This window comes from Moschus berezovskii, chromosome 6 (assembly GCF_049115385.1).
Source record: "Moschus berezovskii isolate FMDL1 chromosome 6, NW_MosBer_1.0, whole genome shotgun sequence".
Lineage (NCBI taxonomy): Eukaryota > Metazoa > Chordata > Mammalia > Artiodactyla > Moschidae > Moschus > Moschus berezovskii.
The window spans coordinates 13554168-13579549 of NC_142465.1; the positions used below are offsets into that span (position 1 = coordinate 13554168).

Below are 25382 nucleotides of genomic sequence, written 5' to 3' on the forward strand. Positions count from 1 at the left end.
ATCCATAGGTGTGAGTGGGGTATTAAAGACTCCCACTATACTGTGTTACTGTTAATTTCCTCTTTCATACTTGTTAGCATTTGCCTTACTTATTGTGGTACTCCTATATTTGAATGAGATCCTTGCTGGGTACAGTAATCTGGGCTGTAAGTTTTTCTCTTTCATCACTTTAAGTATGTTCTGGCATTCCCTCTGGCCTGAAGAGTTTCTTTTGAAAGATCAGCTGTTATCGTTATGGGGATCCCCTTGTGTGTTATTTGTTGCTTTTCCCTTGCTGCTTTTAATATTTTCTCTTTGTGTTTGATTTTCATTAATTTGATTAATATGTGTCTTGGGGTGTTTCACCTTGGGTTTATCCTGTTTGGGACTCTCTGGGTTTCTTGGACTTGTGTGGCTATTTCCTTCCCCATTTTAGGGAAGTTTTCAAATATTATCTCCTCAAGTATTTTCTCATGGCCTTTCTTTTCATCTTCTTTTGGGACTCCTATAATTTGAATGTTGGGATGTCTAACATTGTCCCAGAGGTCTCTGAAGTTGTCCTCATTTCTTCTAATTCTTTTTTCCTCTCTGCTTTATTTATTTCCACCATTCTATCTTCCACCTCACTTATCCTATTTTCTGCCTCAGTTATTCTACTGTTGGTTCCCTCCAGAGTGCTTTTGATCTCAGTTATTGCATTATTCATTATTTATTGACTTTTTATTTCTTCTAGGTCCTTGTTAAACATTTCTTGCATCTTCTCAATCATTGTCTCCAGTCTATTTATCTGTAACTCCATTTTGTTTTCAAGATTTTGGATCATTTTTTACTATCATACTCTGAATTCTTTTTCAGGTAGACTCCCTATCTCCTCCTTTTGTTTGATTTGGATGGGCACTTATCATGTTCCTTTACCTGCTGAATGTTTCTCTGCCATTTCATCTTGTTTAGATTGCTGTGTTTGGCGTGGTCTTTCTGTAGGCTGGAAGTTTGGGGTCCCTGTTTATTGTTGAGGTTGCTTCCTGTGGGTGGGGTTGGATGAGTGGCTTGTCAAGGTTTCCTAGTTAGGGAGGCTTGCGTCAGTGTTCTGGTGGGTAGAGTTGGATCTCTTCTCTCTGGAGTGCAATGAAATGTCTAGTAGAGAGTTTTGGGGTGTCTGTGGGTTTGGCATGACTTTGGGCAGCCTATACTTTAATGTTTAGGGCTGTGTTGCTGCATTGCTAAAGATTAGTGTGTTATATCTTGCTCTGGAACTTGTTGGTTCTTGGGTGGAGCTTGGTTTCAGTGTACGTATGGAGGCTTTTGGATGAGCTTTTGTCAGTTAATGTTTCTTTGGAGTCAGGAGTTTTCTGGTGTTCTCAGGTTTTGGACTTAAGCCTCCTGCCTCTGGCTTTCAGTCTTATTCTTACAGTAGCTTCAAGACTTCTCCATGTATACAGGACTGATGATAAAACATGTAGGTTAATGGTGAAAAATTCTCCACAGTGAGGGACACCCAGAGAAGTTCTCAGAGTTACATGGAGAAGAGAACAGGGAGGCGGGAGACAAAGGTAGTAAGGAGGAGAAGAGGGGGCATCAAAAGGAGAGAGACCAGTCTAGCCAGAAGTCAGTTCCCTAAGTGTTCTCCACAGCTGGGAACATCCAGAGAGATTTAGAGTTAAGTAGAGAAGAGAAGTGGGAGGGAGGAGATAGAGGTGACCTGGGGGAAAGTCAAAAGGGGAGAGAGCAATCAAGCCAGTAATCACACCCCTAAGTGAAAATGGATACTGAAGATTAGATTCTTAAAGGTACCAAATTAATACCAAATAACACAAGGCAAAGATTAAAAATCTAGAGGTTAGACTCTCAAAAATATAATATTAAAAATACAAAACAAAATCAATCACAAAAATTATAAATATATATATATATAAAATTTGCTTTAAAAATAGGGCCTCTTTTGGCAAGGTAATAATAGGTTATAAAAATGAAAATTAAATGAGTAATAAAGAACTTAAAATTTTTTTTAAATTTACAAATAAAAAAATGATAATAGTAAAAATATGTCTAGGAATTTCTCTGGAGCTGTCGTGGTCAGTGTGGGGTCAGTTCAGTTTCAGATAGTTCCTTTTTCCAGCTTGTACTTCTCAAGGTCTATAAGCCCCCTCCAAAGCTTAGTCAATGTTAACTGCAGGGTTGTAATCTGTTACACCTGTCACTTCCAGAGTGGTTCCCTCTTCTTTGTTTATTTTGGCTTCCTCTGTTTGCTGGTCTCTTCAGTGTCTAATTTCCACCCTGACACAAGGGGTGAAGGTTGTCACTTATTTAGGCTCACTTGTTCAGTTGTGTTGTGGGGAGGGAGGAACACTGCAAACAAATATCACTTGCGTGTGTGGGGAGTGCTTGCAGTTTATGGACCACACTGGGTTTGCTCCAGCTCACAGCAGCATGTGCTTTCTGACTCTACACTGCTCAGGCTCCAGGTTGCTCTGCAGGGGTGCTGTCCAAAGCAGACCCAGCATTTCCTGCACTTTCCAGGTCTAAGCTGCTCAGGTTCAGGTTCTCAGGTACTCCACAAGGGCACAGACTTGGCTGGGTGTGCGTTTTGTGCCTTTCCCAGGTTTGAGCAGCTCACCAGATGCTTTGCGAGCACACTGTCCAAGGTGATCTGTGCGTCTTAATCACCTCGCCAGTCCTGGCCACTCGGTTTCCCGGGTGCGCTGTGAGAGCACTGTCTCAGGTATATCGTGTGTCTCCTTTGGGGAGCTGATCTCAGGCTTCAACCCTCCTGGCAGATGTCAACTGTCCAGGATCCCAGGAAGACTTGGTTAGCAACTGGGAGCATGGTCACAGTTTGGTGAGGGTGCCATCTCTGAGGCCGAGATTGTCCCTTGCCTTCTGGCTCTGGCTGTTGCATGCCTGCCTCTCCACCTCTGGCAGAGGGTGTTGGGGAGAGAGGCCTGCTAACTCTCCTTTGGTATTCGCTGAATCCTTTGTTCTGTGAGCCAGCCAGGCTATGTGTTAGTGTAGAGCCTTTCACTGGAAAGTTCTCTTTTCTTTTCTTTCTCTGGCTGTCCCACAGTTTGTGTTGCTGTCTCACGTTAGCTCCTTCAGATTGTCCTCAGGGCATTCAGGCCGGGTCCTTACCTTAAGCATCGATGATGCAGCCCGCGCCTCCCTGTCCAGTCCCCGCTCATGGGTGGTGGATGAGAGCGTCTGGGCTACTTCTCTGCTGGGAGTTCTCTGGGTAGGCGTGTATTCTCTGGGTTTTGTGTTTTTTCCACACCCCCTCTCTCCCCCTGCCACCCTCCCAGCTATGTTGCCCTCTGAGATTCCAAAACTCCCCACAGACCTGTGGTGAGAGGGTTTTCCTGCTATTTGTACACTTGTCCTCCTTCACGACTCCCTCCCCAGAATGGGTCTCCATCCCTCTCTTTCGTCTCTCTTTTTGTCTTTTATATTTTGTCCTACCTCCTTTTGAAGAGAATAGGCTGCCTTTCTGGGTGCCTGGTGTCCTCCACCAGCGTTCAGAAGTTGTTTTGTGGAAGTTGCTTAGCATTCAAATGATCTTTTGGTGAATTTGTGGGGGAGAAAGTGGTCCCCCCATCCTATTCCTCTGCCATCTTGGGACTGCCCCTCTTTTGTATATTCTGTTGGCTATTACTGTTGTTGATGTTAAGCTATGTTATCAATACCAGTTTCCTTATCAATGGATGTTACATAAAGTGGTGTGTTGAGGTTATTTAGGGCAGTGGGTAACAGTGGGAGCTCTGGCTTCAGACACACCTATTTCAGATCCCAGTCCTGTCGATATTAGCTGAATGCTTTTTCTGCAAGTTCCTTTAAAGACCCAATTAAGCATTGTGAAATGTGGCGTGCGTGTGTGTATTTGTGCACATATGTGTATACTCAATAAATATGGGTGACTCTTTTATGGCTGGCTTCTCTTGTGGCTCAGCTGGTAAAGAATCCGCCTGTAATACAGGAGACTTGGGTTCAATCCCTGGGTTGGGAAGATCCCCTGGAGAAGGAAAAGGCTATACTGTATAGTCCATGGGATCTCAAAGAGTCGGACACGACTGAGCAACTCACTTTCTTTCACTTTTCTTTCATGGCAGCATAATTTACCTTTGTAAATTTCCTTTGTGGCAGAAACCCCTAGTACTCATGGAAGGTAAATACAGAGTCTGGTGCTGTTCACTTCCTTGCAGGCACTCATGGAATCTGGCCTCTCTGGCCTTCCCCCTTCTGATGATGAATAGGAGCAGTGCACAGAGGGAGAGCCACCTAAGGCAAACAGGTCACCCATTCTTCCTCGATGAACATATTCACACAGAGTGATTTCTGAGCTCAATTCATATCAGCCAGGAGCAGAGAAGAGAGAGGTTTTGTGGTCTGTTTCCCAGGAGAGTCACATTTGTCTAAATGGCCCCCATCTCAAATAGGTTGAAGAGACAGGTAACTTGGGACTGTATCAATCTCTTTATTAAAGAAAGGACACAGAAGGAGTGTGAAAGCACAAAGCCTTGCATGGGAAAATAAAGGCAGGTAGAAATCAGACCGTAGAACTGATGAGCAAGGAAGGCATTTTAGTAAAAAGGACAAAGGAAATAAAACCTTTGTTATAGTAAACTAATTGAACCTTACATTACTTGATTTATTTGACTTGATCATGACTCAGGGATGCATGGCTGATTAAACTACATCCTAATTTTGTTTCATATGCTTGTGGTTGATGCTATTATTTTAGAAAATATCTATTTTCTGTCCTCTTTGACTTTTATTTCAACAATGATTAATTAATTTACTGATCAAATTTTATTATAAAAACTTAAAGTAATTTTTTTCCACTTTCTCTTGTTTTATTGAAATAAAGTTTGAATTGACTAAGAGTCTTCTGACTGTTTAGAAATAATTTTGTAACATAGAACTTTCTATTATAAAGTTGCTTATGGTACTATGATTTGGATTGACTTCCATGTGACTTGGGGGGCTTATTTTAGGACCATAAGCCTGGTATCACTTGTTTTTGTGGGGCTTCTTATAGTCCCAGCAGTTTTTCAAGTACAAATGAACCTTCGTTTAGAAATCATACCTTAGTTTAGAAATCACTGTGGATTAAATAAATGTAAAGTAATATGGTAGAAAGAGACGTACAGAACTGGGTTAAAATGCTGACCCTCTTTCTTATTAGTTGAAGTACCTCAGGGTACATCTTAACCATGTGGAGTCTCAACTTTGTTTTTTTAAAACAAATGTACTATCTACTTCATAGATGGTTGAGTATATGCAGCACACCAGTCACATGGTAGGTGCTCAGCAAATGTTTATTTTATGACTAACCCTGCTTCCCAGACCTGCTTAAAGCGGACGGTTCATAGTGATTTGCAGCTGTCTTCTTCCTTCTTCCAGTTTTGATTAGTTATGAAAAACTCATCAGTCATCAGCATAACCATTTAAAACCACTACTTTGGTTGGTTGTATGAAAATTTTACTTATCACATTTAATGTAGTATAATCTATAAAAATACTGAATCACCATGCTGTACACCAGAAGCTAATATAATATTACAAATCAAAGGCTAACAGAGATTTGCCAGGAGAACACACTGGCCATAGCAAACACCCTCGTCCAACAACACAAGCGGTGACTCTACACATGGACATCACCAGATGGCCATTAAATCAGCTATACTTCAGTTAACAACTGAAGTGAATGATACTTTAAGAAATAAAAGAAATGAGAATTAAAAAAAAATTGTGGTGCAGTTCAGTGAGGCATCCCTTATCTAAACAGTTCAACATCCAGTGTTCACAAACCACCTAATGTGTGGGACATTTTGTTAAGACATAGGGAAGACAGTACTAGAACACACATGTGTAAGAAAACAATAGAATCTACCTTATGGAATCACGAGGGTTAGATGAGTCAATGATACATGCAAAGTGAGTGGAACAGTGGCTGGGCCATGGTTAACACTCCAAAATACTAGTTGTTGTTCTTGTTTTCTCTGTAAGACATTTAGTGAATTGCAGTTTGTTGGATGAACCCTGCAATAGAGGTTTGTATAGATGGCTACATATAGGGAGTGTGGTACAGAAAAGAATGCACTACAAAGATTGCACTAAATTGGATCTTTAGTGATGAGGAAAAACCTTTTAGTTTTCTAGGCAGAAGATGCTGTGCTCAGGGAAAGTGACTGAAAGTTTGGGAAGGTTAAGGGGAGAAATTATGAGCTCTAGGGCACTGTGGTCTGAAAGAAAGCAAACTGAATGAGATGATGCATCATTCATATAGATAGTTTCACTTTTTCACCTTTACTCAACAATTGAGTGTCTGCTTTGCATTAGACATTGGAACACAACCAATAACAGGATAGTCATGGTCATTTGGAGTGAAACTTAAAGTCAAGTGGACAACATACACATTGAATAAAGACTCACTGTGTTAGATGAACTATGAGTGAGGAAGCAGAGAACTAGGGGAACATATGTGATTATTTATATTTGAGAGCAGAGGCAAGAAGTCAGGATTCCTGACTTCTGTGTTAATATTTGAAGCAAATGTTGAAGAAAGGTAGCCTTCAGTTCAGTTCAGTTCAGTCGCTCAGTCGTGTCTGACTCTTCGCGACCCCATGAATCACAGCACGCCAGGCCTCCCTGTCCATCACCAACTCCCGGAGTTCACTCAGACTCATGTCCATCGAGTTGGTGATGCCATCCAGCCATCTCATTCTCTGTCGTCCCCGTTTCCTCCCGCCCCCAATCCCTCCCAGCATCAGAGTCTTCTCCACTGAGTCAACTCGTCACATGAGGTGGCCAAAGTATTGGAGTTTCAGTTTTAGCATCAGTCCTTCCAGTGAACACCCAGGACTGATTTCCTCTAGAATGGACTGGTTGGATCTCCTTGCAGTCCAAGGGACTCCAAGAGTCTTCTCCAGCACCACAGTTCAAAAGCATCAATTCTTCGGTGATCAGCTTTCTTCACTCTTTAATTGTCTTTTCAGAATATCTCATGTTACGCAGAAATTCAGGCTCCTGTCTCTGTCTTATTGTACTAAGTGATGGCGAAAAGTTTAAAATATTGCATCCAGGCCTTTGCCTGGCCTTTATTTCTGTGATGTGAAAGATATTGTGTGGTAAAATAGGGGAGAAAGACTGGATTTGACTCTTCCATAGGTTAGATAGAACATGCTTACAACTGTTTTAAACAATATAGATGATTTTGAATATGACAAGATTGCTGATTTTTTTAAAAATTGAAATTAGTAGTTGATATTAAATAGCATTTGCTTCTTCACTTGAAAGGATGGCAGAGCACAAAGGAAAGTGTTACATTCCTGAAAGCTGTCCCTGTATTTGGAAAGATTGGGAGTACCTCTCAGGAGAAGTGATTGCTACACCATGCTATACCTGGTAATGAGATCTGTTTATTTCACAACTTCTAGTTTCAGTCGTGTTGTATTTACTTCATGTGACGAATTTCATTAGAAAGCAGACCAAATTTGAGTAAATAAGATTTTAAAGGCCTTCAGGAGTTGATGGGAAGTTACTACCTACAGGGGGATCATTATTTTTACAACTATTTGTTCGACCAAGAAGTAAAAAATGAACTATGACAATTTGAAAATATAATAGGAAAAACATATCTCAAATTTATAAATAATAAATGTTCCAAAGAGAAGGTCATCTTTGATGGAAAATGTTCTGTTTGGAAATAATCCAAAAGAATACCATAAAATAACATTAAAATACAGTTTCCTTAAAATGTGGATAAAAATTCAAGCTTGTGAATGAGTCCTGTCTGTGACTGAACAACAACAAAATATATTGCAATGGACTCAAGTAGAGGAGATGGCATTGTAGTCTTTTGGCGACCGGCAGGTGTGTGTTTAGTTTTTCATTCCATCACCTGTTTTCAAAGTGACCCAGGCACTATTTCTAGGCTTGCTTGTGATGTCTTAAGACAGAGTGGTAAATATATGCCTTATCTATCACTGTAATAAAATGTTATCAGAAAGAATTGGCCGTACTTATAAGAGCTATTGACTCAGTGAATACCCTTGAATACAACCCTTCCAATGCTTATGCTCCCTGAAAAATACTAATTAGAGCCACATTTTTTAGGAAGGTAACAATGTTGATATTATTTTCTAATAGTGTTTGTCGACGAGGAATGTTCAATTGCACATATTATCCATGCCCAGCAGTATGCACAATATATGGGGACCGGCATTATCATTCTTTTGATGGACTGGAATATGATTATATCAGTGATTGCCAGGTATTTCTGATGAAGGTATGTCACAGTTGTTATTGTTTTGTTGCTAAGTCATGTCCGACTCCCTGGCCTATAGCCTGCCAGGCTCCTCTGTCCATGGGATTTTCCAGGCAAGAATACTGGAGTAGGTTGCCGTTTCCTTCTCCAGGGGATCTCCCCGACCCAGGGATTGAACCCGGGTCTCCCGCATTGCAGGCAGTTTCTTTCACCGCTGAACCGCCTGGGAAGCCGGTGTCACCATCACTTGCTTTCGTTACAGTTGTGTAGAGACAATGTGAAAAGCGAGTAGGCAATTTTAAATTAATTTCCTTAACTAATTGCAAAGTTTGATTATTTGTAAGTGATGACCCAATTTCATAACCTTTCTGTGCCTCTGACTTCTCATTTGTAAAACGAGGATAATAATTGTCCCTATCTCCCAGGGGCAGTTCTCAGGATTGAATGAAATAAATATATGTAAAACTTGCATATAGTACTTACTATTTAGTAACTGCTCAGTAAATATCGCATTTTTAATTTTATTGCTTTAATTTGGTGAATGTAAATATAGGGCATTAAATCACGTATTGGACCGTGTATTGTTTATAGTTGTAGCAATTAAAATGACATTATTCTCATTTCTAGACATGTTATTTTGTTGATATGCTTTGGTAAACCCTGGGCTTTGTATATCTGATAGAATCCTTAAAATTTCTCATATCTTTAATGCATTTGGAATTTCTGTATCCCTAAATTTTATTTAGAGATTGTTGAGTCCCAGATTTATGTTTCTAAATGAAAAATAAAAGTTTTAGGAAGAAGTTGCCCAAGAATAAGCAAAATAACATTTTTTCATCCAGCAAGGTAACCTGTGATTTTCTTGAATGTGGGTTTTCTTCTGGGTAAGGCTTTTATGTTATTAGCATATGTCAAGAAAGTAGGCACATTCCCATTTTGTATTAGTTATTTTGAATAAAAAGCAAACAGTAAATCTATAGCCTTCCAAACTTAAGCAAAGCTCCTGCTATGTTTCAAGGGAAACCATTGAGTTTCCCTTTCAGTGCTATTTTTAGCCTCTTTTATAAACAATTTTAAGTTTCTTAAAGAATAAATCCGTGGGAATGGATTTGGCAGTTAGATAATTATAGAAGATGACAAGTTGCCTGTAGGGGGTGTGTGTGTGTGTGTGTGTGTGTGTAGTTTTGATACATCTTGGAGCACAGGAAAGGCACAGTGATACATATCCATTCTATGAGTATTTGTCTTCTTCATACAAGTATTATTTAGCAAATAATTTTACATGAGGATTTTCTTACCTCTTGAAGTTTAGGTTGTAAATTGAGAAGCCTGGAAAAGTAAAAAGCAATTTAGAGATTTGAATGCATAAACTGATACTTTTTTTTTTCTCAAAATGTTTCAGACTGATTTTATACCTAATCCTTGCTTCCCTTGATATTTAGGTGTCTCTGATATTTCTTAAGAACCCTCCTCCTTTGCACTTCTGGCTGTTATGCTGTTGTAGTCCTTCACTGTTTTTCTGGTTTCTCCTTTGTCTCTTTGTTACTTTTTCTTTTTGCATAAGTCCCAGACCATAGACGACTGGTTGGCCCCTTCAGGGCAAGGACCAAACCCTAGTCAGCATTGTTTTAGCAGTGCTGAGCACCGTGCTGGGAACACTTGTCCACTGAGCGTTTACTGAACCGGATGTCTGTGCTTGGGCCTCTCTCCTTTTCTCCTAACGCTTAAGCTCATCCACCTCTGTAATCTTAACCTCACCTACAAGCTGATGAGTTCGAAATTGACATGGACAGCTCTGACCTGCAACTTCTAGGCTGTCTTCTGACTCAAGTTCATCCCTATAATAATACATATTTTTGTTCTGTTAACCTTTCTAAGACTCACATTGCTATCATGTCATTGCTTTTTAAGAATAGCAACTGACTCCCATTTACCAGCTTCCATAAAATCGAACTTCTCAGGATAATCCTTCAAGGGTTTTTCTCAGGGTACTTTTCTTTACCTGATTGCCTCTACTCCCTCAAAGTGACTTTTCTAATTCATATTTTCTGTTCTGTTCTTACACATCCTATAATATTTGATAGTCCTCATGTCAAAAGTAAGCAACCCATTACATTCTGACTATTTTATATGTGCTCAGTTAGATCATGTATCATTTTATGTCAGAGTTCTGTGTTATATTTCTTTTGGGTTCCTCACTAGGGCTAGCACAATTATGGTTGTATTATAAGAGCTAAAAAATTACTTGCTCTGTTTTTAACCACTTTTTAGAGGGTAGAATTAAAAAAGTTACACTTAATTAGTAATCTTATATTTGTTATAAATGCATACACATGCCTTCAACATGAAGTATATAGAGCAGTGTTCTTAAACTTTAATATGTATGCATACAACTTGGAAAGCTTGTTAAAATCTAGGTTCTGATTTTGTGTGTTTGGAGCAGTATCTTAGAGTCTGCAATTTTAAATAAACTACTCTGATGTTTCATGTCCATTGTCCACTCTTTGAATAGGAAGAATGTAAAGCATTTCCTTCTTTAAAACACCAATTTTAACTATTTTTGAAATTCTCCTCTTCTTCTGAATAGTAAACTTTGTCATATCTAGAAAAAACAAAGTATCATTGACAATACTGTATCAAATATGACTATCAATCATTGACAATACTGTATCAAACACTGAATATATCATTAAGGTTAATTAATGATGCTTTTTGTGGTTTCATTTTAAGTAGCAAAGCAAAAATTCTGCCAAACTTTGTTTTCACTTTGTGTATGGAAAAATTATTTGGAAGTATTTACTAAAAGCATTTTAAACTTGTCCATGTATTACCGTCTTTGTAAACATTTTCCAATGTGTGGTCTTTGCTCATACATTATCATTTCATTCATTTAATACAGAATTTGCAGGGCCTATTAAATGTAAACTGTGTTAGCAAAGAAGTTCCTTCTCTATATATTAGAATAGATTTTTCCAAGAAAATTCTGAAGTTTTGAAAACAGGGATCATACTCTATTTTTTTTTCCTTCCCCTCTGTCGTTTTGCAAAATGCTGGGCATTTAGCAAACTCTTAAATACTACTTATTTGACCTGCCTGACTCTTCCTTAATTCCTCATCTGTCTTTGCAGTAGAGAAATCATTGTATTTTCAATTGTATTTTCAAATAATGATTTTTCTTAGTTGAAGTATAATTAATTTGCAATATTATGTTAGTTTCAAGTACACAGAAAAGTGATTGTGCAGAAAGTAGAATATTTGTCTCAACTCTGATTCCTGACAAAATGAAATTATCTTCTTATGTCTGATGCTGAATGATGATAACAGTCATTTTTATTGATACTGAATATATGCTGCTTTATTTGGCAGGCGAGAGCCATTAAAGTTTGGTTTTCAGGCTTTGTAAACCTCATTTCCTCTCATCACTTTAATTTGCTGCTATATTATTCTGTAAAAATACATACATCATATACAGTCTCGATTTTAATGAGATATGCCTACCTCTAAATGAGAAGACATGTTGCAGGAAGTATTAATCCAACATTTGGATAAAATGTTAAATATCTGGGTTAAGATCTATCATTAGGGTTCATGTGGCAAGAAGTAAGTATAAAGACTATGAAAAATCTAAAGTCTTAAGTTTTAGAATTGTATATGTTTTTTCTTTTCCAAAGCATAATTATTCTTTTTTATTTAATAATGTTCTTTAAAAAAAGAAAACGTGCTTCAAAAAATAATCTTTGAAAATAAAGAAAACTTATGTTAGTAATTAATTAGAATTATATTAGTGAATTATTGATTGTATTGTAATGAGCATATTTATTGAAATAAATAAACCAGAACCAGGACCCCAGAATGGATGGGGTAGTTTGACCAACATATACTTGACAAGGCAAGAAATATTTTATTTGACCATGGAGTAGATAATTATTTCATACCAAAGACCAATTAGTGATTAACAAATGCAACCTAATAGTCAAGGGCTTTGAAGTATTATCATGTCAGATAGTAAATTTTTCAATGCTTGGATATTTTCCACTGCAATATATATATATATTTTTTTTTCTTTCTTATTCCATCTGCTTCTCTTTTTCATGGCAATGTCCTTTTTTTTTTTTTTTTTTTGAGAATCAGCATTTTCTTTGAAAAGGATAGAATGACTGCCAGCACCGTTCCTTGACTTGCTGCTTTTTCAGAGGCAGGATTCAATTCTGTGGATAGCATATTTATTTCCTCCTTCTTTCTCAAGCAGTTCTCTTTCCTCCCTGTCTTGATTACAAATTCTAGGCTTTATCTTTGTCATTTGTAAAGCATTTTTATTTAGTAAAACTTATTATTTACTTTTTTGGGCCCTGTGAAGGATATAGTAATCTAATTCACAAAAATTTTGTTTTTATTTGCCAATTGGACTTTTAAAAATTAATACTTACTCAACTTTATCTTAAAGTATAGTGTTACTTGACTCTAACATTCAAAGGAATAGTAAACCTGTCTTTTAATCTCTGGATTGTGGAGTTTTAGGAAACTTAGTTCCAAGCAAATACTTAGCCCATCTTTGTTTATGTTTATCAAACTTTAGAAATTCAAGTTCTCTGATATTTTATTCATTTTGAAGCTGTTTATGTTATATTGTACTATACTGTAAATAGCTCTTGGAATATAGCCCATTATTTTTTATGTGTATTGAAGCAAACCTATGAAAAAGTCATCATTGTATTTCCTGAGGTAAGACTTTTTTAAGAGTAAGAAGAGTTGAGAAAGCAAACAGCAACTTGGCCTGTGCTATAAGCTCAGAAAAGAGAACATTGGATGTTCTCAGCAAAAGTGAGAAATTTAATATTCCAACTCCCAGATTTCAGAGTCAAGTTTTGCTTCCATTATCTATGACAAGCCCCAGTCCCTGCTAGTTTTCTTCCTGTAACTTGTTCTAGATTTGATTTTTCAACATTCTGTTCAGTTCATACCTCAAACGTTTGGTGCTCTCCTTAAGTCTCTGAAAACCCTTCTAATGTTGCTCTCAAATGTTTACACCTTGCATCATTTTTCATATCAGTATTTTTCTGTGTGATTTCTATGTGTCAGGACCTATGCTGAAAAATGAAGGTAAAGGATGTGCAGCATAGATATGAGTCTTGCCTCCTTCAAAATTTAGACTGGAGTGAGAGAACCTAAATCACCGAATCACAAGATTAATATAAAATTGCAACTGTAAAAGTTAATGATGACATCTGCAAAATCCAGCAGAAACTTTTTAATGTTTATGTTCCTTTTTGGAAGTAGTCCTTCCTTTGCATTCTCTAAGGTATTTCTCCTGCCTCTGCTGGTCTTCGTCTCTGACCCTTCCCCGGTCTCTTCTGGTGGGCTCTTTCTTAAAACACTAGGTCTCACAAGTTCCCTATTTTCATGTCTGTCTCCTCTATAAGATTCTTCAGTTCAGTTCAGTTCAGTCGCTCAGTCGTGTCCGACTCTCCGCGATCCCATGAATCACAGCACGCCAGGCCTCCTGTCCATCACCAACTCCCGGAGGTCACTCAGACTCATGTCCATTGAGTCGGTGATGCCATCCAGCCATCTCATTCTCCGTCGTCCCCTTCTCCTCCCACCCCCAACCTTTCCCAGCATCAGAGTCTTTTCCAGTGAGTCAACTCGTCACATGAGGTGGCCAAAGTATTGGAGTTTCAGCTTTAGCATCAGTCCTTCCAATGAACACCCAGGATCGATCTCCTTTAGAATGGACTGGTTGGATCTCCTTGCAGTCCAAGGGACTCTCAAGAGTCTTCTCCAACACCACATTTCAAAAGCATCAATTCTTCGGCGATCAGCTTTCTTCACAGTCCAACTCTCACATCCATACATGACCACGGGAAACACCATAGCCTTGACTAGACGGACCTTTGTTGGCAAAGTAATGTCTCTGCTTTTTAATATACTATCAAGGTTGGTCATAACTTTCCTTCCAAGGAGTAACCGTCTTTTAATTTCATGGCTGCAATCAGCATCTGCAGTGATTTTGGAGCCCTCAAAAATAAAGTCTGACACTGTTTCCACTGTTTTTTCATCTATTTCTCATGAAGTGATGGGACCAGATGCCATGATCTTTGTTTTCTGAATGTTGAGCTTCAAGCCAACCTTTTCACTCTCCTCTTTCACTTTCATCAAGAGGCTTTTGAGTTCCTCTTCACTTTCTGCCATAAGGGTGGTGTCATCTGCATATCTGAGGTTATTGATATTTCTTCCAGCAATCTTGATTACAGCTTGTGCTTCTTCCAGCCCAGTGTTCCTCATTTTGTACTCTGCATATAAGTTAAATAAGCAAGGTGACAATATACAGCCTTGATGTACTCCTTTTCCTATTTGGAACCAGTCTGTTGTTCCATGTCCAGTTCTGACTGTTGCTTCCTGACCTGCATACAGGTTTCTCAAGAGGCAGGTCAGGTGGTCTGGTATTTCCATCTGTTTCAGAATTTTCCACAGTTTATTGTGATCCACACAGTCAAAGGCTTTGGCATAGTCAATGAAGCAGAAATAGATATTTTTCTGGAACTCTCTTGCTTTCTCCATGATCCAGCGGATGTTGGCAATTTGATCTCTGGTGCCTCTGCCTTTTCTAAAACCTGCTTGAACATCTGGGAGTTCACGGTTCACATATTGCTGAAGCCTGGCTTGGAGAATTTTGAGTATGACTTTACTAGCGTGTGAGATGAGTGCAATTGTGCGGTAGTTTGAGCATTCTTTGGCATTGCCTTTCTTTGGGATTGGAATGCAGACTGACCTTTTCCAGTCCTGTGGCCACTGCTGAGTTTTCCAAATTTGCTGGGATATTGAGTGCAGCACTTTGACAGCATCATCTTTCAAGATTTGAAATAGCTCAACTGGAATTCCATCACCTCCATTAGCTTTGTTCGTAGTGATGCTTTCTAAGGCCCACTTGACTTCATATTCCAAGATGTCTGGCTCTAGGTCAGTGATCACGTTATCGTGACTATCTTGGTCGTGAAGATCTTTTTTGTACAGTTCTTCTGTGTATTCTTGCCACCTCTTCTTAATATCTTCTGCTTCTGTTAGGTCCATACCATTTCTGTCCTTTATCGAGCCCATCTTTGCATGAAATGTTCCCTTGGAATCTCTAATTTTCTTGAAGAGATCTCTTGTTTTTCCTATTCTGTTGTTTTTTTCTATTTCCTTGCATTGATCACTGAGGAAGTCTTTCTTATCTCTCCTTGCTATTCTTTGGAACTCTGCATTCAGATGCTTATATCTTTCCTTTTCTCCTTTGCTTTTCGCTTCTCTTCTTTTCACAGCTATTTGTAAGGCCTCCTCAGACAGCCATTTTGCTCTTTTGCATTTCTTTTCCATGGGGATGGTCTTGGTCCCTGTCTCTTATACAATGTCAAGAACTTCCGTCCAGAGTTCATCAGGCACTCTATCAATCAGATCTAGTCCCTTAAATCTATTTCTCACTTCCACTATATAATCATAAGGGATTTGATTTAGGTTATATCTGAATGGTCTAATAGTTTTCCCTACTTTCTTCAATTTCAGTCTGAATTTGGCAATAAGGAGTTCATGATCTGAGCCACAGTCAGCTCCTGGTCTTGTTTTTGCTAACTGTATACAGCTTCTCCATCTTTGGCTGCAAAGAATATAATCAATCTGATTTCAGTGTTGACCATCTGGTGATGTCCATGTGTAGAGTCTTCTCTTGTGTTGTTGGAAGAGGGTGTTTGCTATGACCAGTGCGTTCTCTTGACAAAACTCTATTAGCCTTTGCCCTGCTTCATTCCGTGCTCCAAGGCTAAATTTGCCTGTTTCTTGACTTCCTACTTTTGCATTCCAGTCCCCTATAATGAAAAGGGCATCTTTTTTGGGTGTTAGTTCTAAAAGGTCTTGTAGGTCTTCATAGAACCGATTAACTTCGGCTTCTTAAGCATTACTGGTTGGGGCTTAGGCCTGGATTACTGTAATATTGAATGGTTTGCCTTGGAAACGAACAGAAATAATTCTGTCATTTTTTAGATTGCATCCAAGTACTGCTTCCCTGGTGGCTCAGAGGTTAAAGCGTCTGCCTTCAATGTGGGAGACCCGGGTTTGATCCCTGGGCTGGGAAGATCCCCTGGAGAGGGAAATGGTAACCCACTCCAGTATTCTTGCCTGGAGAATCCCATGGACAGAGAAGCCTGGTAGGCTACATTCCATGGGGTCGCAAAGGGTCGGACACGACTGAGCGACTTAACTTCTTATTGCATTTCGGACTTTTTTGTTGACCATGGACCACAGCCAAATGTGGTCCACTGGAGAAGGGAATGGCAAACCACTTCAGTATACTTGCCTTGAGAACCCCATGAACAGTAACAAAGGGCAAAATGATAGGCTACTGAATGAGGAATTCCCCAGGTCGGTAGGTGCCCGGTATGCTACTGGAGATCAGTGGAGAAATAACTCTAGAAGGAATGAAGGGATGGAGCAAAAGCAAAACCAATACCCAGTTGTCGATGTGACTGGTGATAGAAGCAAGGTCTGGTGCTGTAAAGAGCAATATTGCATAAGAACCTGGAATGTTAGGTCCATGAATCAAGGCAAATTGGAAGTGGTCAAACAGGAGATGGCAAGAGTGAACATAGACATTCTAGGAATCAGTGAACTAAAATGGACTGGAATGGGTGAATTTAACTCAGATGACCATTATATTTACTACTGTGAGCAGGAATCCCTTAGAAGAAATGGAGTAGCCATCATAAGATTCTTAGTTGTCTGTAATCTGATAATATCTTGAAGGGTAGACCTGTATGTGTTTGTGTATGTGTGTGTATTTATCTATTCATCATCCATCCATCTATCTAGGGAAATTAAAACAGAGAGGAAAAGAAGTCAAAGGAAATCATTACACTCTATTTAAGCAAATATAAAGATATAGATGGAGCTTTCTCTGTCAAATAAGAGTAAGATGAAAATTAATGGCACAGTAATTGTAAAACAGTGTGGCACTTCAAAAGAGAGAGAGAGGGAAAGAAGTAGCATGTAAACAGTATATGAAAATTTCACTGTGAATAAAATTTATCCCCCATAAAATAAAAATATTTTCTGCCTTCCAGAGGTTATGAAAGAGATGATGAAATTAACTAGTAAAATTTTAAATGTATATTCAGGGCCTATAAGTAAGTGAAAAAGAAAATGATAAAAGTAAAGAACAAATTGAAGACCAGAACACATTGTAGAGTTGAAATGTAAGCATTTCTTTTAAAAAGTAAGCATATGATCTTTTGCTTACTGTCTCTTCCTTTTGGTTCAAATGTGAGAGATAATCTAATTGGCTAGAGTTGTCTTTGTGTGTGTGTGTGTGTGTGTGTGAGCAATACAGTCTCTTGGCCCATCAAAGAAAGTGCTGCTTTGAGGCCATTCAGCTGTGGAACATAAACTGTGGCTGCCAGAGGCTGCTGTATCAGCAATGACTTTCTGTGGTATAGTTACCCTTCAAAGGGTCTGGGACTATGACAAGTCTTAAACTGACATGTCAAGTAAAATAATATATTACCTTGAAAGGTACTGATGTTTTATAGTTCAGAATCACTTGGGAGAATATTCTCTATCAATGTTTTCAGTACCTAAGCACAGAAATTTTGAGGAATCCATATGGCACATGGCTCTTGACCTTTTTACTCTAGTTTTGTAATCATTTCTTACTGTGTTGCTTAGCAACTCTGTAGTATTATCTTCAAACCTAATATTAGCTTGAAATATATTCGAAATGGAAATTGGAGAAGCATGGCTCATAGGAATCAATATTGTTTCAAGTTACTGTCAGCATAACATGATATTACCAGGCAGACCATACAATATAGACTACTTCTTGGCATTTCTGAGTTAATATACAGACTAGAGCTAATACCGAGGCACTTTAATAGTAATAGAAATGTAATGGTAATAGAAATCCTTGCAGCCAGCTTTTCAGATCCCTTAATCTGATAACTCTTGCTGACAAAGGTCATCATAGTCAAAGCTTGGTTTTTCCAGCAGTCATGTATGGATGTGAGACCATAAAGAAGGCTGAGTGCCAAAGAATTGTTACTTTCAAACTGTGGTGATGGAGAAGACTCTTGAGAGTTCCTTGGACTGCAAGGAGATCCAACCAGTCCATCCTACAGGAGATCAGTCCTGAATATTCATTGGAAGGACTGATGCTGAAGCTGAAACTCTAATACTTTGGCCACCTGATGCAAAGAACTGACTCATTTGAAAAGACCCTGATGCTGGGAAAGATTGAAGGCAGGAGGAGAAGAGGACAACAGAGGATGAGACGGTTGGATGGAGTCACTGATTCAATGGACATGAGTTTGAGTGAACTCTGGAAGGTAGTGAAAGATAGGGAAGCCTGGTGTGCTGCAGCCCATGGGGTCACGAAGAGTCAGACACGACTGACTGACTGAATAACAGGACCAGAGGAAGAGCACAACCAAACCCTGGATTATACGTGTATTTCTTCTTTGAAAATCATTCATAAAGGCAGGAAAGTATGGCGTTGTTTTTTTTTTTTTGAGTAATACAATGCCATAATCATCTTAATGACCCTTATTATTCTCCTTTTCAAAATTTAGGCAATACTTTAGAAAAGAATTGTTAAGAAGAAGAAAAAGTTCTCAGTTCCTATGAAGTAAGGAAAGCTGGGTCACAAAGGGACACATTAATTACTCTGTCAACAGCATTCATTATAAACCTGTCTTCTAGGCAACATGCTATAGTAATTACTAATAAGACAGAATTTGACCAGAGCAAGATGTTGTGCTAGGATTCATATTGTTGATGATATAAAAAACTAAGTATGGATACTTTATATCAAGACCTATATGATTTCCAGATCTTTGAGAGAATTGTCACTGTCCTTTCTATGATATCCCACCTTCCACAAGTTAGTGGAAGGACTCAGAGCAATGGGGCTTTAACTTTCATAGTGATAAGGACCACTTCAAAGATGTAATGAAAACCATGGACTCTCTTCCTAGAAAATTACACATACTCAAAACAATCTTTTACAATGAGCTTCCAGGATCTACAGAACTACTGAAACCAATTCATGAACATGGGATACAAAATCAGAAACCGTGTTTCAGAGAGTGAGTTCTTGGTGGATTGGAGAGGAGAGTGGCTGAAGGCAGGTGAGGGAGAGGAGATGGAGTGTGAGAGATTACATAACATTCTCTGAAACTAAACATTCCCTATAACCTACAATTGAATTTTCTCCTCAACCATTTCCAAACTCTTCCTAATTTCTCTGCTGCTGCTGCTGCTGCTAAGTCACTTCAGTCGTGTCCGACTCTGTGTGACCCCATAGATGGAAGCCCACCAGGCTCCCCCGTCCCTGGGATTCTCCAGGCAAGAACACTGGAGTGGGTTGCCATTTCCTTCTCCAATGTATGAAAGTGAAAAGTGAAAGTGAAGTCGCTCAGTTGTGTCCGACCCTTAGCGACCCCACGGACTGCAGCCCACCAGGCTCCTCCATCCATGGGATTTTCTAGGCAAGAGTACTGGAGTGGCTTGACATTGCCTTCTCCGCCTAATTTCTCTAGAAGTGGCATTAAGAAAAAAACAGGGTTTTGAACTCTGTTCTTATTTAGTTAAGTGACTTTGGACATTCATTTAATCCTTAACCTCTGTTTCTTTTTCTATAAAATGGATATAATACATAATTCAAGAATTGTGATAGGACTTAAATGAGATCATGCATGTAAAGTTCAAGAACTTTACATATAGCTTTACATATAAGAAGCCCTTATATGCATTATTTTATTTATTAACACAGTATCAAAATTTTATATTTATTTTTTATTTTATCTTTAGGCAAATAATTATTTAGCCAGAGAACTCCTTAAAATACGACAAAAGATATTATCTAAATGAAAATATTTCTTTTAAAATTTCCTTAAGTGACATATCTTATTGGATGTTTGATGGGAAGAAACTGGTTGATAAATTTGAGCTGTAATAATAAATGAAAAGTATGAGAATACACACAGATATGTCCATGAATCATGGTAAATTGGATGTGGTCGAACAGGAGATGACAAGAGTGAACACTGACATTCTAGGAATCAGTGAACTAAACTGGAAGGAAATGGACGAATTTACTCAAATGACCATTACATCTACTACTGTGGGCAATAATCCCTTAGAAGAAATGGAATAGCCCTCATAGTCAGCAAAGAGTCCGAAATGCACTACATGTGTGCAATCTCAAAAATGATAGAATGATCTCGGTTCGTTTCCAAGGCAAACCATTCAATATCATAGTAATCCAAGTGTATGCCCCAACCAGTAATGCTAAAAAAGCTGAAATTTAAAAGTTCTATGAAGACCTACAGGATCTTCTAGATCTAACACCCAAAAAGATGTCCTTTTCATTATAGGGCAATGGAATGCAAAAGTAGGAAGTCAGGAGGTATCTGGAGTAACAAGCAAGTTTGGTCTTGGAGTACAAAATGAAGCAGGGCAAAGTCTAACAGAGTTTTGTCAAAGAGCACACTGGTCATAGCAAACACCAATTCCAACAACACAAGAGATGACTCTATACATGGACATCACCGGATGGTCAATACCAAAATCAAATTCGATTATATTCTTTGCAGCCAAAGATGCAGAAGCTTTATACAGTCAGCAAAAACAAGACGGGGAGCTCACTGTGCCTCAGATCATGACCTCCTTATTGCCAAATTCAGACTTAAATTGAAGAAAGTAGGGAAAACCACCAGGCCATTCAGGGAAAACTGGTCAGCCACTTGTAAAAGAATGAAACAAGAACACTTCCTAACACCATACACCAAAATAAACTCAAAATGGATTAGAGAGCTAAATGTAAGACTAGAAACTATAAAACTCCTAGAGGAGAACGTAGGCAAAACACTCTCTGACATAAATCACAGCAGGATCCTCCAAGACCCACCTCCCAGCATATTGGAAATAAAAGCAAAAATTAACAAATGGGACCTAATTAAAATCAAAAGCTTCTGCACAGCAAAGGAAACTATAAGCTAGGTGAAAAGACAGCCTTCAGAATGGGAGAAAATAATAGCAAATGAAGCAACTGATAAAGGATTAATCTCCAAAATATACAAGCAGCTCCTGCAGCTCAATTCCAGAAAAATAAATGACCCAATCAAAAAATGGGCCAAAGAACTAAACAGATATTTCTCCAAAGAAGACATAAAGATGGCTAACAAACATGAAAAATGTTCAACATCCCTCATAATCAGAGAAATGCAAATCAAAACCACAATGAGATACCATTTCACACCAGTCAGAATGGCTGCTATCCAAAAGTCTGCTGCTGCTAAGTCACTTCAGTCGTGTCCGACCCTGTGCGACCCCATAGACGGAAGCCCACCAGGCTCCCCCGTCCCTGGGATTCTCCAGGCAAGAACACTGGAGTGGGTTGCCATTTCCTTCTCCAATGTGTGAAAGTGAAGTCGCTCAGTCGTGTCCGAAAGTGTACATGCAATAAATGCTGGAGAGGGTGTGGAGAGAAGGGAACCCTCTTACACTGTTGGTGGGAATGCAAACTAGTACAGCCACTATGGAGAACAGTGTGGAGATTCGTCAAAAAACTGGAAATAGAACTGCCATATGATCCAGCAATCGCATTCCTGGGCATACACACCGAAGAAACCAGAATTGAAAGAGACACATGTACTCCAATGTTCATTGCAGCACTGTTTATAATAGCCAGGACATGGAAGCAACCTAGATGTCCATCTGCAGACGAATGGATAAGAAAGCTTTGGTACATATACACAATGGAGTATTACTCAGCCATTAAAAAGAATGCATTTGAACCAGTTCTAATGAGGTGGATGAAACTAGAGCCTTTATACAGAGTGAAGTAAGCCAGAAAGAAAAACACCAATAGAATATACTAACACATATATATGGAATTTAGAAAGATGCAAATTATAACTCTGTATACGAGACAGCAAAAGAGACACAGATGTATAAAACAGTCTTTGGGACTCTGTGGGAGAGGGTGAGGGTGGGATGGTTTGGGAGAATGGCATTGAAACATATATGTTATCATATGTGAAACGAATTGCCAGTTCAGGGTCGATGCGTGTTACAGGATGCTCGGGGCTGGTATGGGGGGATGACCCAGAGGGAGGATAAGGGGAGGAGGGAGGTGGGAGGGGGATTCGGGAGGGGGAACTCATGTACACCCGGGGCGGATCCATGTCAATGTATGGTAAAACCAACCAATATAATATTGTAAAATAATTAGCCTCCAATAAAAATAAAAATTAAAAAAAATGCAAAAAGGCAAAATAGTTGTCTGAGGAGGCTTTACAAATAGCAGAGTAAAAAAGAAATGCAAAGGAGAAAAGGGAAGATACACCCATCTGAATGCAGAGTTCCAAAGAATAGGAAGGAGAGATAAGAAAGCCTTCCTAGTGAACAATACAAAGAAAGCAATAGAGTGGGAAAGACTAGAGGTCTCTTCAAGAAAATGACAGATACCAAGGGAACATTGCATGCAAAGATGGGCACAGTAAAGGACAGAAATGGTATGGAACTAACAGAAGCAGAAGATATTAAGAAAAGGTGGCAAGAATACACAGAAGAACTATACAAAAAAGATCTTCATGACCCAGATAACCACGATGATGTGATCGCTCACTTAGAGCCAGATATCCTGGAATGCGAAGTCAAGTGGGCCTTAGGAAGCTTCACTATGAACAAAGCTAATGGAGGTGATGGAATTCCAGCTGAGCTATTTCAAATCCTAAAAGATGTTTCTGTGAAAGTGCTGCACCCACTATGTCAGCAAATTTGGAAAACTCAGCAGTGGCCACACGATTGGAAAAATCAGTTTTCATTCCAATTCTAAAGACAGTCAATGCCAAAGAATGTTCAGATAATGGCATGATTTTCTTGGACTCCAAAATCACTGCAGATGGTGACTGAAGCCATGAAATTAAAAGACACTTGCTCCTTGGAAGAAAAGGTATGTCAAACCTAGATAGCATCTTAAAAAACAAAGACATTACTTTGTCAACAAAGGTCCACATAGTCAAATCTATGGTTTTCCCAATAGCCATTTATGGATGTGAGAGTTGGACCATAAAGAAGGCTGAGTGCTGAAGAATTGATGCTTTCAAACTGTGGTGCTGCAGACAGCTCTTGAGAGTCTCTTGGGCTGCAAGGAGATCAAATCTGTCAATCCTAAAGGAATACAATCCTGAAGATTCATTGGAAAATTGATGTTAAAGCTGAAGCTCCATTACTTTGGCCACATGATGTGAAGAGCTGACTCATTAGAAAAGACCCTGATGCTGGGAAAGATTGAAGGCAGAGAGGAGAAGGGGACAGCAGAGGATGAGATGGTTGGATGGCATCATCCACTCAGTGGACGTTGAGTTTGACCAACCTCTGGGAGTTGGTGAAGGGTTGGGAAGCCTGACGTGCTGCAGTTCATGGGGGTGTAAAGAGTTGTACGTGACTAAGCAGCTGAACCAGCACAACAAATAATAAAATGGAAAGAAAGCTTCCTTGGAACAAAATTTTAAGAGGAGATATAGATAAAAGTTTCAAGATTGAGCTAACTTGCTGTATTTTTATTAAATTTGTTACATTATGAGATCAAAAATGATTTTTGTTTTAGAAGTAAGTTGTATTTCATTTTCAATACAATTCATTATAAATCTCAGAATTCTTTAAGATTTAATGAAAAACAAGTAAAAATTATGTATGGTATAGATTTGTATTAATATAATATTTTTGACATTTCAGAGTACAGATGATTCAGATATATCTGTCATTGCCCAGAACAAGAAATGCTTTGACAACGATATTGTTTGTTCTAAAAGTGTTTTGATTTCAGTTGGGGCCACTGAGATCTACCTGAATGATTCTCCTTACAAACAGGTTAGTGAATTATTCTTTGTAAAATCATTTTAACTTGTCCTGAGTGTACTGAAAAGAAAATAGAAGAAGTTTGAGGTACTTTTCTTTATAAGTGGTTACTAGATTTTAATTTTTTTCTTTGTCATTTTATGTGGCTTCAGTAAATCATATTCAATTTGTTTCTTTTATTTACACTCCACATCTCCATTTGCCAATTCTTTCCTTGGCATCAGTTACCTGGAGTATTTCAACATTATCCAAGCTAGACATTATCCAAGCTAGCCTCCAGCCTTAGGTTTTCCCCTCTGATCCACCTTGCCAGACTGCGGCCAGGGTGATTTTTCTAAGATGGATATCTCATCTCCTGTCACCCTTGTGCTTTGAAACTTTCAGATGACCTCCCATTACCCTTACAAGGCCTCCCCAACCTGGCCATGGCTAGCTCTCCTGCCGTGTGTCTCATCACTTTCTGCTTCGAGCCCATGTTCTAGAAATTGGAGCTTTTACCAGTTCTTCAAATGCTCTATATTTTTCTCTTACCTCTGACTATTCATGAATGCCATTGCTCCTACCTGGATCAACCTTTCCATTTAACTTACTCTTATGTGACAAGTCTTATCTCCTTCAAGGAGATCCTCCTCATGTGCTCAAGCTCCCTGTCAGGATGTGCATCACACTTTGGTGAAATTCCTTGTGTGGTGGTCTGTCTTTTCTATTTGTCTATGAGTTCTGAGAATTGAGACCACTGTTTTCTTTGTTCATTCTTGTATACTTGGAGCCAGTGCAATTTGAAATAATGAATAAATTTCAGTCACTCATTCATTTATTCAAAATGTTTACTTTATACCAAAATATGTGTTAATTATTGGGGCCACAACAATGAAAAGGCACTCTTCTTTGCCTTTAAGGTACTTGTACTCAGTTGAGGGATCCATTCAAGTAAATGAGGCTGTGCGGTGTGGTATACGATGGTAGGAGTGTGCTTAGGAAAGCAGGACCATCCCTAAGAGGAAGACCTAAGCCAACTTGGGATGTTGAGGGTAGTTGTAAAGAGCATAGCCTTTGGAGTCAGTTAGCACTCACTTAGAACCCCTGTTCTATCACCTGCTAACTATGTCACTTTGGGCAACCCCTCCAAGCTGCAGCTTTCATGTTTGTAAATTTGGGATGATTATGAAACCCACTTCTTAAGTTCATATGAGAGTTAAATGAAAGATATATTTCAGGAAATTCCTCTCCTCACCTTCATCCTCCTTATTTTTGAAGGCTC

At 38.8% G+C, this 25382-nt stretch overlaps 1 protein-coding gene across 3 annotated transcripts in view; it reads left to right on the plus strand.

Moving 5' to 3' along the window:
* OTOGL (otogelin like) overlaps positions 1 to 25382 on the plus strand; it is a 181243-nt gene that overhangs the window by 71025 nt on the left and 84836 nt on the right. For 2 of the 3 annotated variants that reach the window (XM_088836670.1, XM_055395155.2), the window contains exons 24-26: positions 7267 to 7374; positions 8119 to 8257; positions 23999 to 24133. In XM_088836670.1, coding sequence (XP_088692796.1) covers positions 7267 to 7374; positions 8119 to 8257; positions 23999 to 24133 — 382 coding nt within the window. The remainder of the gene's footprint in view (positions 1 to 7266; positions 7375 to 8118; positions 8258 to 23998; positions 24134 to 25382) is intronic. The other variant, XM_088836668.1, reaches the window with a different exon arrangement.